Source organism: Parasteatoda tepidariorum, chromosome 1 (assembly GCF_043381705.1).
Source record: "Parasteatoda tepidariorum isolate YZ-2023 chromosome 1, CAS_Ptep_4.0, whole genome shotgun sequence".
Taxonomy (NCBI): Eukaryota; Metazoa; Arthropoda; class Arachnida; order Araneae; family Theridiidae; genus Parasteatoda; species Parasteatoda tepidariorum.
The window spans coordinates 97851153-97866856 of record NC_092204.1 but is presented as its reverse complement, the minus strand read 5'-3'; the positions used below and the strand labels follow the sequence as shown (position 1 = coordinate 97866856).

Sequence of the window (15704 nt, the reverse complement as noted above, 5' to 3'; positions counted from 1 at the left end):
GCAGGTGAGTAGTCGAAAGTTTTTACTCCTTAATATTAATTGCATTTTTTTTTCGTACTTAGTTATACATATCTCCAGACCTTTTTATAACGAATCAAGAAATTGTGCACACAATTATAAAATCCATTTATCCAAAGTAAATACGTCCATGAAAAAAATATTTTCTATTAAGTATTTATTGTTCTTCATAATGCTGTTTAATAACAGTGAAATAATTTTGAATTGCAAGGCATAATATTTTTTACGTAACTTTAATAAATAGAAACGATAAAATACAATTTTAACTTAATCGTTCTTATAGTTCCTTGAAAAGGTCTTCATAACAAGTTAAACTATAAAAAAATATAGATATGTTTAAGTCATTACACAAAAAGAATAAAATAACTCTTTTACATTTTTTAATGTTTGGGATACGCTCTGGGTATAAACATTTCGGGTACAAATAACATTAGGAAACAATTTTTGTTTTTGTTTTCTGTAGCAGCAGATTTTTTATAGATCTTAGACTCTTTCGTATCACTCATTTCAAATCTGCAATTGATTTCTCTCTCCAAGATACAGTTTTTTTATACGACATTTATAGTCTAATTTTTTTGTCGAAATGTACAAGTTTAAAAACGTTTTATATGACAGGGAGAGTTGCATAAATATTGCGACAAATTTCCAGAGGAGTTAGGGCACATCATCAGGATTAAAACTGCGTGAGAAATATCGTCGAACGCCGATAGGAGCGCTTCCTTATTACGAACTGTTTCTTGTGCTCCTGAACAGGTCGTAATAGAGAAGCGCTCTCAGCCGCGTACGGAGACATTTTCTGGCATTAGTTTCTATGCAATTTTTATGCTGATGATGCGTCCTAATTCCCCAAGAAGTTTGTCGCAACATTTACTCGACCCTCTGTTATATAACATTTATAAACTTGTTCATTTCAACAAAACAAATAGACTAAAAATATCGCTTAAAAATAAAAATAAAAAACTGTAGCTTTAGGAATCAAAACTAATTTCAGATAAGAAATCCCTACACCCGAATTAGGCAAGATCAAGTATTTGTATAAAATAAATGGAAAATTTGTTTCCCAGTATAATCCATAACTACATATTTCATTTTAAAAATCTTTATTATTACACAAATAGAATGGACTATAGACAATTCGGTTTTTCGCAAAAACCGCTTAAAAAATCATAGTTTAATTTTTAAAAACTTTAAATGAAATTCTATTTCAATTCCTTTACTTCAATTTTATATCTAAATAAGTATGTGTCATACTATAAATCTTAATTTTTGACTGCATTATATTAAAACCAAGTTGTCCAGATAGTGTTGCCGATAAACCTACATAAGTAAAAATTAATTTTTTTAACGATTTTTTGCTTATTGCATTCTATATTAAAATGTTACGAACAATTATTTATTCATATTCTAATTTTCACTCATTTTTGCAACTAAAAATGTCAATCACGAACAAACAATCGTAATTAAATAACAATAAAATATTAAATATCCGACCGAAGCGGAAATAGCAATGGTTTAACGAACTGGCTTTCTCCTTTATGGTAATTTCAGAAATTTCGTTCGACACCTCTCACTTCTGAGAGAAATCGTTCTGCGGTTTTGTTGCGGTGGCAGTGGGAGTGGACGAAAGATTACAAGGAACTGACACCGTAACCACAAATCGTGTACTCCGTGACCACAAAAGCCATGTTGTGGAGAACTTTTGAAGCAGTATTTGCTGTTCAAATATTCTCAGGTGGTGATGGTCTTGTGGATATTAAACGCCCGATGAGAGGTGGAAGATGATGACGGCTGTTTAAATACTTAGGTTAAGAATTTTATAGAGCTGAACGATTTGGTAGATTTCCTGGAATGTCTAAGATTATACACGCTGTTCAGGGTGAGATGGAAGTTATATAGGGTGTCCCGAAATTCACGCTAATTTTGATTTTAAGTTAATAATTGTTAATTTTTATTGATTCATTAAGCAAGGGTCTGTTTAGAAGAAATTTGGGTCCGTTAACGGACCCTTCACAAAATATCTTTTCATGAAAACGGACCCTTCACAAAATATTTTAACTTAAAAACGGACCCTTCACAAAATGATTTTTCTTTTAATCGGACCCTTCACAAATTTGTTTGTCTTCATTATTGTTTTGTTAATCGACTAAACCCTTCCCAGGGCAGAAAACAAGAAAGATGGCTGTAAACGAACTAAGTTTTGTCTTCGGCAGACGATTCTTCCATTATTCGTCCGAAATGAATTTTCTGCGTTCAGCAGTATAGGCTAAATACCAAATATTTGTATTTTGCATTTCTAATTTAGAAGCAGCAATTGCTGTTTATTTTTGAAAATTTAATTTTTTTTAATTATAGTTTTACAGTGCCGAGCATAATCTTGTATCTATTTGCAATTTAAAAACTCATTGAAAACGTTTTTTGCAATAACCGGACCCTATTTGCACAAATTCATAAAACGGACTCTGGTTGAAAGAATGTGAGAAATTTTTCCACAATTTCACGAAAAACGGACCCTTCACAAAATGTCTGGACAGACCCCTGCATTAAGTATAGTATAAGAAATAGCCACCGAGGTTGTAGCTGAAACTTACACACTCTTATGAGAAAATTTTGATAGACCCTTTTGTTAAAAGTGGGATATAAAAGGACTTTCGGTGTTAAATCGTTTACTGAGAACAAATATGATCAAAACGGCCAGAATATAATAAAATTTACTGTGTTTCTGGCCTTAGGGGAACACGAAAAAGCTCGGTAATTTTTACTAAAGCACTTACAATGTTAGAAATTTCTAGTAAAAAAATGGTTAAATAACAATTTATTGAATGGTTATTTCACCATATTTAATTAAAACAGTCAAATAACAATAAATAAAATGGTAATCAAACTGTTAAGTTTGAGAAAAACTGTTTGTTAACTGCTTTCACCTAATACGGTTAAACAACCAGAATTTTATCGTACCCACTAGAACCACCTAATGAAGCTATTTAATTCTTTGCAACTGCTTACATATCATATCCATGCGGGCTCATCTGTCAATCTCAGGACATGCAGAACTGAAGTTCGAGTCTTAGTGTTGACACCACACTATTTTCTCCATTCCCTTCAACACATGAAGAATTTCCAGTATCTGACACTCTCCAATGCCCATTACCTTACGAAAAGACGAGCTTCTATGTCTAGGAAAATAGTAAATTTTTTTTCCCTCACGTTTTTGAAAAATGCTAGTTGTAAATGGTTGAAAAGCCGTAAAGTTTTGTATTCATGGTTTTATAACCATACTTTTTGTAAATGGTTTCAAAACCACAAAGGAAAAAAAATGTTCTTTACCGTAAACTTTGCGGTTAATCAGATAGACAGACAGCTGCCAGTTATTTTACCATGATTTTAGAATGAAAATTTTAACAGTGTATTTAATGATTTTGGTAAAATTAATGATAAAATTTGGGCTTGTAATATGCGATAAAATTTGGAAAACATGGAAAAATTTGTTAATTTTATCATGATATCTTAGATCATGGCATAAGAACCGTTTATTAGGTAAAAATTAATTTTCAGTTTCGTATTGTTTGCTAAATGTGTAAAAATAAGAACTATAACTTTGAAAGCTAGAATTTCCGGTAAATCGTTACCCTATGAGCAGCAAATTTACTAGATGAATGATTAATGAATGATTACAAATGATTTTTTTTTATCTAACAGTCTCTAAATTACTTGTCAAAACATGTAGTTATGAATATAATTAAAATAGTGAAGCTGTTCACAACTTGAACTTAAATAGTGAAGAAACCTATATAAGTTTGAAATAGTGCGTTAAATCGAACTGTTATAAAGTGAATAAGAACGGAAAATAACCGATAAATCCCATTTATCCTGGCCTCAGTGCTGAGTGTCAATTTATTTTCAACTTGCAAAACTACCCTTTAATCAAAGCAAATTACCAGTTCTATAATGAATTTAAATAAGAATCTGTAATGAGTATATATAAATAAAATTAGGATGCGACATTTTTATGTTTAATGTTCATAGTACCTCTTTCAGAATCAACAAATAGTTTTTATTTAAAATTTAATAAAGAAAGCACCTAATTTTAATTTAAAAAATGGAACATGCGTACAATTTTTAGTTAAAAATTTTTTATATTTTTTTAATTTTTGATTTTAATTTTATTTCATAAAATGTTCCTGATATTTGTATTAATTTTATCTAGTAGTTTCTTAAATTTAAGTTTGATATAAATTCGCCTTCTTTGCAAGACAAACAACACTCAAAGTAAATTTTTCCTTTCATATTGTTAAAAATTCTCAGTGGGGCACAGTTCTTTTTATACCGTTAAATNTTTTTTTATTATAATTTTACAGTGTCGAGCATAATCTTGTATCTATTTGCAATTTAAAAACTCATTGAAAACGTTTTTTGCAATAACCGGACCCTATTTGCACAAATTCATAAAACGGACTCTGGTTGAAAGAATGTGAGTAATTTTTCCACAATTTCACGAAAAACGGACCCTTCCCAAAATGTCTGGACAGACCCCTGCATTAAGTATAGTATAAGAAATAGCCACCGAGGTTGTAGCTGAAACTTACACTCTCTTATTAGAAAATTTTGATAGACCCTTTTGTTAAAAGTGGGATAAAAAAGGACTTTCGCCGTTAAATCGTTTACTGAGGACAAACGTATGATCAAAATTGCCAGAATATAATAAAATTGACTGTGTTTCTGGCCTTATGGGAACACGAAAAAGCTCGGAAATTTTTACTAAAGCACTTGCAATGTTAGAAATTTCTCGTAAAAAATGGTTAAATTACAATTTATTGAATGGTTATTTCACCATATTTAATCAAAATAGTCAAATAACCATAAATAAAATTGTAACCAAACTGTTAAGTTTGAGAAAAACTGTTTATTAACTGCTTTCACCTAATACGGTTAAACAACCAGAATTTTATCGCACCCACTAGAACCACCTAATGAAGCTACTTAATTCTTTGCAATTGCTTACATATCATAGCCGAGCTGGCTCATCTGTCAATCTCATGACCGATAAAACTGGAGTTCGAGTCCTAGTGTTGACACCACACTATTTCCTCCATTCCATTGAACACATGAAGAATTTCCAGTATCCGCCACTCTCGAATGCCCATTACCTTACGAAAAGCCGAGCTTCTATGTCTAGTTAAATAGTAAAAAAAATTTTCTCCCGTTTTTGAAAAATGCTAGTTGTAAATGGTTGAAAAGCCGTAAAGTTTTGTATTCATAGTTTTATAACCATACTTTTTGTAAATGGTTTCAAAACCATAAAGGAAAAAAAATGTTCTTTACCGTAAACTTAGCGGTTGATCAGATAGACAGACAGCTGCCAGTTATTTTACCATGATTTTAGAATGAAAATTTTAACAGTGTATTTAATGATTTTGGTAAAATTAATGATAAAATTTGGAAAAATTTGTTAATTTTATCATGATATCTTAGATCATGGCATAAGAACCGTTTATTAGGTAAAAATTAATTTTCAGTTTCGTATTGTTTGCTAAATGTGTAAAAATAAGAACTATAACTTTGAAAGCTAGAATTTCCGGTAAATCGTTACCCTATGAGCAGCAAATTTACTAGATGAATGATTAATGAATGATTACAAATGATTTTTTTTTATCTAACAGTCTCTAAATTACTTGTCAAAACATGTAGTTATGAATATAATTAAAATAGTGAAGCTGTTCACAACTTGAACTTAAATAGTGAAGAAACCTATATAAGTTTGAAATAGTGCGTTAAATCGAACTGTTATAAAGTGAATAAGAACGGAAAATAACCGATAAATCCCATTTATCCTGGCCTCAGTGCTGAGTGTCAATTTATTTTCAACTTGCAAAACTACCCTTTAATCAAAGCAAATTACCAGTTCTATAATGAATTTAAATAAGAATCTGTAATGAGTATATATAAATAAAATTAGGATGCGACATTTTTATGTTTAATGTTCATAGTACCTCTTTCAGAATCAACAAATAGTTTTTATTTAAAATTTAATAAAGAAAGCACCTAATTTTAATTTAAAAAATGGAACATGCGTACAATTTTTAGTTAAAAATTTTTTATATTTTTTTAATTTTTGATTTTAATTTTATTTCATAAAATGTTCCTGATATTTGTATTAATTTTATCTAGTAGTTTCTTAAATTTAAGTTTGATATAAATTCGCCTTCTTTGCAAGACAAACAACACTCAAAGTAAATTTTTCCTTTCATATTGTTAAAAATTCTCAGTGGGGCACAGTTCTTTTTATACCGTTAAATTACTGAAAATATAAATCAGTTTCAGTTAAAAGAAATAGTTTTAAATTAAATATTTCATGAGGTATCTCAAATAAATAGTTTCGCTTTTCAATGTTATTAAGTTATCTGCAAACCGTCATATGTTTTCTGTATTGAAACAAACATATTTTAAGATAAAAGTTAGACATAAAAGATGAATTACTTTTTTAAATTTCAGCATTATAATACTTTAAATATATTTGATGATTTGAATTTTAATTCTAAGACGATAGAGAAAATACTTTTATGAAAGAAGTATACATAGATATACGGTAGGAGAAATTCTCCAAAACGATAGCGGGAGTTTCAGATTGTCAGATGATCTGCAGATTATTTTTCATCTCAGATTTTGAAAACAAGTCTAAAATATTACTGACGGGAGAAACAGAAAAGTTACTTTTAATGCCTAAACTTATTCAATTGCTATTTGATTCAAGTACTTAATAAAATTTGTTTGCTAATCTGCAGATATACAAGCAAAGAAAAATGACGACTGTTGAAAATACCAAATAATATTCTTTAAAGAACCGCAATTAAAAAAAAAAATAAACAAAAAAACATTAAAAATTCTTTTCAACTTGCAAAAGCTTTTGTTTGTTTATAGACTATATAGGGGCTCATTTTTTGCATTTTAATTACTTTATTTATTTAACAGTGTATAATTTTGTTTTCACCAAATGTAAAACAAATTTTAACAACATTTTCTTATTTAATGCAACAAATTTTTAACAACATTTTATTGCTTATTGTAACAAATTTTGAACAAAACTTTTTTTGCGTATGATTTTTATCTACCTAATTAGTGCTAATTTTGCTGTAGACATGTTAGATTTAGCATAATTTTTACAATAATATGTTTTTGCTTGACTGTGTTTTAGGGTTGACAAGATTGAATCTATGAAGATTGTGCTACAGAGAAAGTAGTTCTTTAAGGCTAAAATGGTGAAGCCAGATTATACATATATTTATATATAAGATATGTATTATCTAACGCACCACTTAAGAACTGAGCAAGAGCACTGAGTTTAAATTTCAGAATCAAACATAAATATTTAAAATATTAATTCATTTGGGTAGCATAAACTAACTTATTTCTTATGAGGCTGCTGTACCACTGGAGAAATTTTTTATCGCGAATTCTCTACATAAGTAATTTAAATTTTATAAAAAGTTAGTTCATGCAAACCTAGAGAAAGCCATGAAGTTTCAAATGCTGAAAAGAAAATTTTAATTTTATGAAAATAAAAACAAATCATGAAGAGAATAACTTCAGATTTCGCAATGGGGAAGTTCACTGCCAATAAATCAACAATTCCAGCAATTGAAACTTTATGGTTTATTCAAGGTTTGTCTAAGCTCACATTTTCTATACTATTTTAAATTGCCTTTAGAGGAGAATGGGAATTTGTGGTGAAAAGTTTCTCCCGTGATATAGCGTTCTCTTAAAAATTTTAATATCTTCGCTACTACTTTTAATCTTTTTAGAGATAATTTTTTTTCTTCCCGATATTAAGACGCTAGGCACTAATGATTAGCAGTAATTTTTTCTGATATTTATCTCAATTTTCTAGATCTAAAAAGCTTTTAATGTTTCCTACCCTTACTACCCATAAACTAGCTATAGCCGCCGTAGAAACTTCCAGTGCCTACTTTAGGAATCTCAGCTGTATGTTATAAATTTATAATAAATATTACGCATTTCTTGAGTGAAAGATGAGATAACGGTTAAAATTTTAAGGAAAATACGAAAAAAAAGAAATAGAAAAACACAGGCGAAAGAAACTTGGTTGATTATTCGCCGAAATTACGCAATGAAAAAGAGTTGTCACATTCCTCATATATCGGGTTAGAAGTGATTGTTTTGAACTAATCATTTAATTTCAGTGTTTAAAAATGGCACACATCTCGTTCTTTCGTAAGTTCTGCGTACTTATGGCCTCGCGCGCTCTTAAAACGTCAAACATAAACATTTTCCTCTAATTTTCGCTTCAACCAGGCGGTTATGCTTTTTGTTTTTGTTCCACTTCAACAATTTTCCCTGAATATTTATGCTCTAATTGGTTGAAGGATGGAACTCGAAAATGTACGTTGTCGATTAAAGTACAAAAAATTAATATTAATTTAATGATACAATTATACGTTTATCGTCAATGTTCTTTATAAATAAGCAACTTAATGAAACGACAAAAAAAAAATTCTTCTTTTCATTTATAAACGCTTATAAAATGTATAAAAGTACACCTAATTAATTTTTTTTTCACTTATCGATGATTTCATTAACATTTGCTAAATGGATGAAATTCACTAGCTTTTGAATGACAAAAGTTAGTCAAACACTTATGCAAATATATCATGTATCAGATTGTTAATAAGTTAATACATGTTGGCAAAATAGTTATTAGTAAAGAGGAGAGTTTATCACATGGTGAAAAAAATTCTGGTAAAATGACCGCGTGGTACGTTAATTACACTTCTGGTAAAAAGAACCATAATTATGGTATTAAAAACAAAAATATACGGTTGTATAACTGTTTATTTGATAACTTTTCCGCTCATATGAATAACGGTTTAGCGAAATTCTGGTTCTCAAAATTATAGTTCTTATTACCCCACATTTAGTAAAAAATACAAAACTGAAGAAATATTTTAACCAAATAAATGGTTTTTATGTAAGGCATCAGGTTAAAATTACCAAAATTTACTTTATTTTACTTTATTAACCAAATTTCATCACATATTATAAAACTATATATGATTGTTAATTTTACCAAAATCATTACTATAAAGCGCTTCCATAAAAACTTTCGGACTTTTTGGTGTTCCCATGGTGCAGACATATGGTGAACTTGACCCTATTCTGGTGGTTTTGACCATACTTCGTTCTCGGTCTGAGTATACAACATAAAAATTGCGGATAAAATACACGACATAAGAACTGTGGATAGAAACTTCCATAGAGGACCTGATCGCATTTTACCTTCACATGACAACTCCTTTTATAATATGAAACACGTATATTTCATTTACCATTACTTGCGCTTACACATGCACGATACTTTTTTTCCAGCCTACTAATCTGAGCTTTAACATAAAATTTCTAGATTTTTCTATAGAAAATAAATAGAAACTACTAAGAATGCTAATTGTTTCATTATTTAAAGAAAAAACAATGTTAAACGCTTTCCATGACTTAACCGTCGTTGAACAGCCGACCCATTTCTGGTTTACAACTACCAATGTTCAACTCCGTATCCTCGTAATTTTGATCCCCCAATACAGAAGACAAGGGAACTCCTGGATCAGTACCCCCAGAGGTATTGATTTGTTATAGGAACTTGGATGACTTAGCGACCCCGACAGATTTAACGAGCATCACGGCCTCTTGGACATGAGCCCAGTGCCCTACCAACTAGGCTATCCCGGCCTTACCCATGACTTTAAATTTTTTATTTTGATCTCAATATACTTGAAATTTTTTGATTGCATTACACTGCATCCTCTTCAGTGATTTCATCTTTTCTGACATTTTTGACTTACTATTTCTCCTTATATAGAAAACATTTATAATCTTCTTTTACTTATCTCTTCAAAGTACAGAATAGGTTAATGGGGATTCCTTACATTTTTCGGCTATGACTCAAAGATAATATGAAAATAAAAAATGTTTGGAAAGTATCCATTATTACAAAATATTCATTGAAAAAAAACTTAATTCTAATATAAAAAAAAACAACTTACATTTCTATTTATTTTTTGAATTCAGTAAACTATTTTCGAAACCTCTTTTTATAAAAAATTTTTCAGTTCGCTACGAGTTGATCGCCAAAAAATTTAGAAAATAATTAAAGTTAAAAATTTTTTTAAAAAAATGTCAAAATAACTTCATGGGTCATGAGTTTCTTTACAAAAATTTACTTAAAAAAAAACTATTAGAGAAAATCTTCAATTGTATTGTACATGCTCTAAAATTATAATCATGCGGTGGTAATCTTGAATGAGTTATGCATCTTAATCTTTAAGCAAATAAAAAAAAAAAATTATTTTTTAAATGTTTTTATGCCTGTATGAATAACAAAAAATTAAAAAAAAGGGGAACTAAGAACTTAACTTTTATTTTCAAAGAAGCCTTCGTGACACTTCCTTGAAATGACTGAGACCCATGTTTTGGGTTAAGAACTTATACCACTAAGTTAATAACTTACATCAAAACTTTTTGTTAAGATTTTAAAAATTGTATTCCTTATTTTCCGAAAATACTCTACTTATTTTTAAAATATGTGAGGAATAAACTAAGATTCCAAAATACTATAACTGGATAAACATCTCTGATTCCTTTAAATAAGCAGTAACGGGAAATTTTTCTTATCTATGGTCTACAGATGTCAGACAGCCTTAAAATTAAACAAAACTTTTGTTCTTCGGCTTACGCTCGTACAGGAAATAAAATTAAACTCATTTACTTATAGGAGGACGATTGCTTTTTTCCAAAAAGATAACTGTGGCAGCACAAGTGTTTCCTTATTAGGATTAATTTTTCAGAGACAAGATGTCTACGGTAATATATCTTAATATTATCAATATTTATCTATTGATCTGAAGGCTAAGCACAGATCTTTTTTTTTAAAGTTAAAGTGGTAGGTAAGAAAGAGAATTATCCGCTTGGGCATAGACAAATAAACACTACTAATTTTTTGATATAGGTGTTTTTCATAAATTTCAATATTATTTTGTGGCCACGCATTAATGTGTGGTTGCTGTATATTTTCAGATGATTCACATGGATACTTTTTCTCTTCACTATTTATCAAAATGAGATTTGTAACTAGAACATGGAAAAAAAATTCTGGTAAAATTACCGCACCATATGGTAATGACATTTCTGATAAGAAAACCATGATATAGGTTACCATAAGAATAGGCTAATATCACAAAAATATAAGGTATTTTAATCATTCGTTTGGAAATTTTTCCATTCATATGGTAACGGTTTACCGGAAATTCTGGTTTTCAAAGTTATAGTTGTTATTATCACACATTAAGTAAAACATCCAAAACAAAAAAGTAGGTTTAACTGAATAAATAGTTTTTAGTCCATGATCTAAAGTACCATGATAAAATTACCATATTTTATTGCATATTATAAAACCATATTTTATTATTACTTTTACCAAAATCCTTATAAAAGCGCTTCAGTAAAAATTACCGAGCTTTTTGGTGTCCCCGTATTCTGGTAGTTTTGACCATACTTTTATTTTTCTCAGCGATTTAGGATATATTGAAAGTACACTCTCACAAAAAATCGTTCCAACGCTGAACATTGCTATCTTCAACTATAGCATCATAAAAATTTGCTGCAAGCTTTATAAAGTGCTAAATTGAACTTTAAACTAAGTTTTCGTTTAAGTTGAACCATAGTAGCGTGTAATAAAATTTAACAAGAATTAATATGCGCAATAGAATTTAGCACTTTATTATGGCTGCAGCAAATATGAATGATATTTTGGTTCAACATGCTGTGAAACTTATATGGGAGTATAGAAGCTAAGAATCTGATTTTTAAGGAAACAATTTTTGCATTATAAAAGATCAGGTAACTTACTACATAAACCATAGCTATAAATATTTGTAATATTTTACACATAGCGTTAAGATATTAAATATTGTTTATGACCATTTACAGATCATTATTACACATTTATTAATTTTTTTAAAGTTTATTACATCTAAATATTATATTGAGGCCTACGAGTCACCCTCATTTGCAGAACGATAATAGCAATAAAGATTTTATAATTATTGTAATTTCCAAGCAATTCACATAAAAATCTTAATTTTTATAATGTTTAAAATTTTTAAGCATAGGACAAGGGTTGCTTTTGAATTACTTTTTTTTTCTTACTGAGTTATACCATAGCTGCTAACTGTTCCGATTTTTTATTATTATTATTTTTTTATTCAAAGTGGCAATGTAATAAATAATATTTTTCCAAATCATCTGAAACACATTCACCCAGAACTATCTGGTATTTATATCTGAGTTATTTATTCTACGTGCAATGGAAAATCTTTATAAATCACATTTATTACATACACTTTCCATTAAAAAATAAATAAAATACATTTTGCTAGCCAGAAAAAATCTTACGGCTACAATGGTTAAGTTGGCATTTATTGTTTCTACGTGACTATAATCTTCAAATATTGTTATTTTTATTTTAAAATAATTACATTAACACTTCATATTCGACATCACATATTAAAAGCAGTCGTTACAATCGTTTAAAATAAATGAAACGATTCAACTCACCCCTGCCGCTTCGACCCACAAATCTTAGGTCATTGAATTTGGCAATTTGGTTTTTGACGACAGCCGTCGAATTCCTCATCTCACCGCAGTAGTTCTCGTCATTGCCCGCTCTTATAGTGACCGATGTCCCGTCCATGACCTCTCCCAAAACGACCACTTTGAAAGCGACAGGTAATGTTTTGTTCGATCTCCAGTGGTTGGGCAGTCCAGTACAGAGAATATTGGGGCTAGCCGTTCTCACCAGTTCCCCCGGGTGCTCGCCGAGCACTTCACACAAGCCCCGGTCAACAAAGTCGGTCATGGCGGCAGAGGCGCCTCCACCGCGCGTCGGTTCACTCGGCACATGCATGCGGCAATGGAATGGGTGGCCTCAGAAGGCAGCAGCGGCAACCACGCCGCTCTCTATCCGCCGAGCTAGCCAATTGAGGCTTGTTGCGTCAAGGGTTGCCAGCGTCGCGTTGTGGGCATGGAGGAAGAGAATTTTTTTCATTCTTCTTTATTCTGCGTCTTCTCGCCATGTCGCCAAGAGGTTTTGGTTTCGGTATTGTTGGACAAACGGAGAGTGTGTGGATAAGAAAATGAAAGGGTTAGTGCTTCTGCTTTTCATACAACTAAAAGTGGAACCTTTGATTTCTATAATTGTATGTAGGAAATAATTTTTGTGTTCGTTATAACATGTTTCTTTTTTATTTAAAAATTGAAAATGACGATTCTATTGATATAGTTTAGGACAGACAAATTCATGCTGTTATCATATTCTAATTTAACAATTAGAATATGAATCGCATAAAAAATGGCTTTTAAGTCCAACATTGAATGTTGGTTTGGGATGTTTAATAAGCAACTACAATAAATAATAAAAACTTTAAATGAGATTTATTTTGATGTTTATTTTTTCCAATAAAAGCGATATTCATGAGGAGTTTTCTTTTCTCCGTATGCTAGGAATATGAACTGGGAAATCCATGTTTAACTTCAATGGAATTGCAAATTACTTGAAAGAAAAGTAAAATAAAATAACTTTACACCCGTTGTTACTCTATAACAGTGATTATCAAACTTATTTCTTTTACCGCCCCCTTTGAAAATCAATTATTTTTCAGCGCCCCCCATTTTTTATACACCCCTAAAACTTAAAAACCACAATTTCATTACTTTAATTTAGTTATACATATTAGTCGGTTCTGATGTTTAAACTTACATTCTAAACTAGAAATTTTTACCAGTGAGAGCAAATAAAACCTAACTTCATAATATTAATAATATATTTTAATCAAATTAAAAGAAACAATATAAATATGTAATCAGTTTTCGTTTTTATACTAATCTAATGAGATGGATGAATTTGATGATATTTAATAAGTTTGTTGATATCAGGTTCGATTTTACTCAAAAACAGTCGTAAGTCGCCGCGTTTGGTTTGCAGCGTTTTCACAGCGCTAAATCCACGTTCACACAAATATGACGATGGGAATGCTATCAAAAATCGTTCAACGATAGACCACAATACAGGGTACAACTGCAGAATTGACTTGTGTAGCCGAAATTGTTGGTAGCCATTTTTGTATTTGATTTTTATTTCCTCGTTCGTGGTCAGTTCTATAAATTCTTCTTCCAACTGGGGTGATATTGCTATGTTGACATTTGAAGAAGGATCTAACACCCAGTCTGGTATTTCCAATTTCAAAATGTCCTGGAATCTTTCAATGAAATCACTGTGAAGATTCCCCAAATGTTGGCAGTAGACGAGCAATTCGTCGTTGTTGCAGGATACTGATAAATTGGGAAAATTATGGAACTCACGTCTGCCAATATTCTTTTTGTGTAAGAGCAGCTTGGCTACGAAAGAAGCGACGTCATTTTTTGTTTTTATTAAGTTCAAGTCATCGCCTTGAAGTTGGAGATTCATATCATTAAGCAATGTATAAAGGTCTGTCAGGTATGCGATATCATTCTTTGATGTAATGAGGTTTTCGCACAATTCTGTGTCTTTGTTTTCCAAGAACTCTATGACAGAGTCAAACAGATTGTAAAAACGTGTCAGACAATTTCCTTTTGATAGCCAACGCACTTCTGTGTGAAAGATCAATCTGTTGAAATCTTCATCATTATCTACACAAGGCTGATTAAATAATCTGTCATTTAAAGAGTTATTTCGGATTTTACTGACTGCTCTGATGACATGTTACAATGATTGAAATAGTCGTTCACTTAAATTTCTAGCAACTAAATGCTGTCCATCTATAACGCAATGTATAGCAAGCACATCAGGAATTTTCTTTTTTAAGTACGATATGAAGCATTTTTGACACCCCGTCATAGCTGGAGCACCATCTGTAGCAGCTGATATAATATTCTTCAACGGAATTCCTATTTCATCACAAAATAAAATATAAGATAAGATTCTCATCATAATAAGATATAATGTATCATCATAATAATATAAGATTCTCATCATAAGATAATTAAAATTTTATATTTCGACCAGTAAATAATACTACTAACAATAATAACTTAATTAACTACGGAAAATAAATTAATATCATTTCGTATTATAGATAAATATGGGTAATTTCTCATAGAATTTTAGTTTATAATTTAGAACTGGTTCAAATGAAAACCGCCGCCTAAAACAGCGTTTTTATTAATTTGTCATATTTAATATTTATAATATATAGAAATAGTAAACGATGCTTACAATAAGTGAACTGTTTAGGCTTACTATACTATTTGACACTGGATGGTCATGGGATAATTATAAAATAAATTTCTAACACAACTTTTTGAACATTAATTATATACGTATTTCCATTTTATATAAAAATGATGATTCTTACATCAGTAATTTCTTATAAAATGCTAGGAAAATGCTGTAAAATGCCCTTATGTTAAAAACAAGAAAGAAAGTAAAGAAAACTTCAATTTATGTTAGTTTACGTATGTATAATATTTTAAAACTCTGCATGTTAGTTTTTTTCCTAATGTTTAAAATAATTTCTGGTGCAATGTAATTAAGGTAAAATTGCTCTAATTTTTTAACTATCATCGATCATGTTCCTTTATCTATC

At 30.1% G+C, this 15704-nt stretch overlaps 1 protein-coding gene across 2 annotated transcripts in view; it reads right to left on the bottom strand.

Moving 5' to 3' along the window:
• LOC107454788 (runt-related transcription factor 1-like) overlaps nt 1-13102 on the bottom strand; it is a 63305-nt gene extending 50203 nt beyond the window's left edge. Inside the window, exon 1 of one of the 2 annotated variants that reach the window (XM_043038906.2) lies at nt 12637-13102. In XM_043038906.2, coding sequence (XP_042894840.1) covers nt 12637-12985 — 349 coding nt within the window. In that variant the 5' untranslated portion in view covers nt 12986-13102. The remainder of the gene's footprint in view (nt 1-12636) is intronic. The other variant, XM_043038905.2, reaches the window with a different exon arrangement.
• Between the last annotated feature and the right edge of the window lie 2602 nt (nt 13103-15704).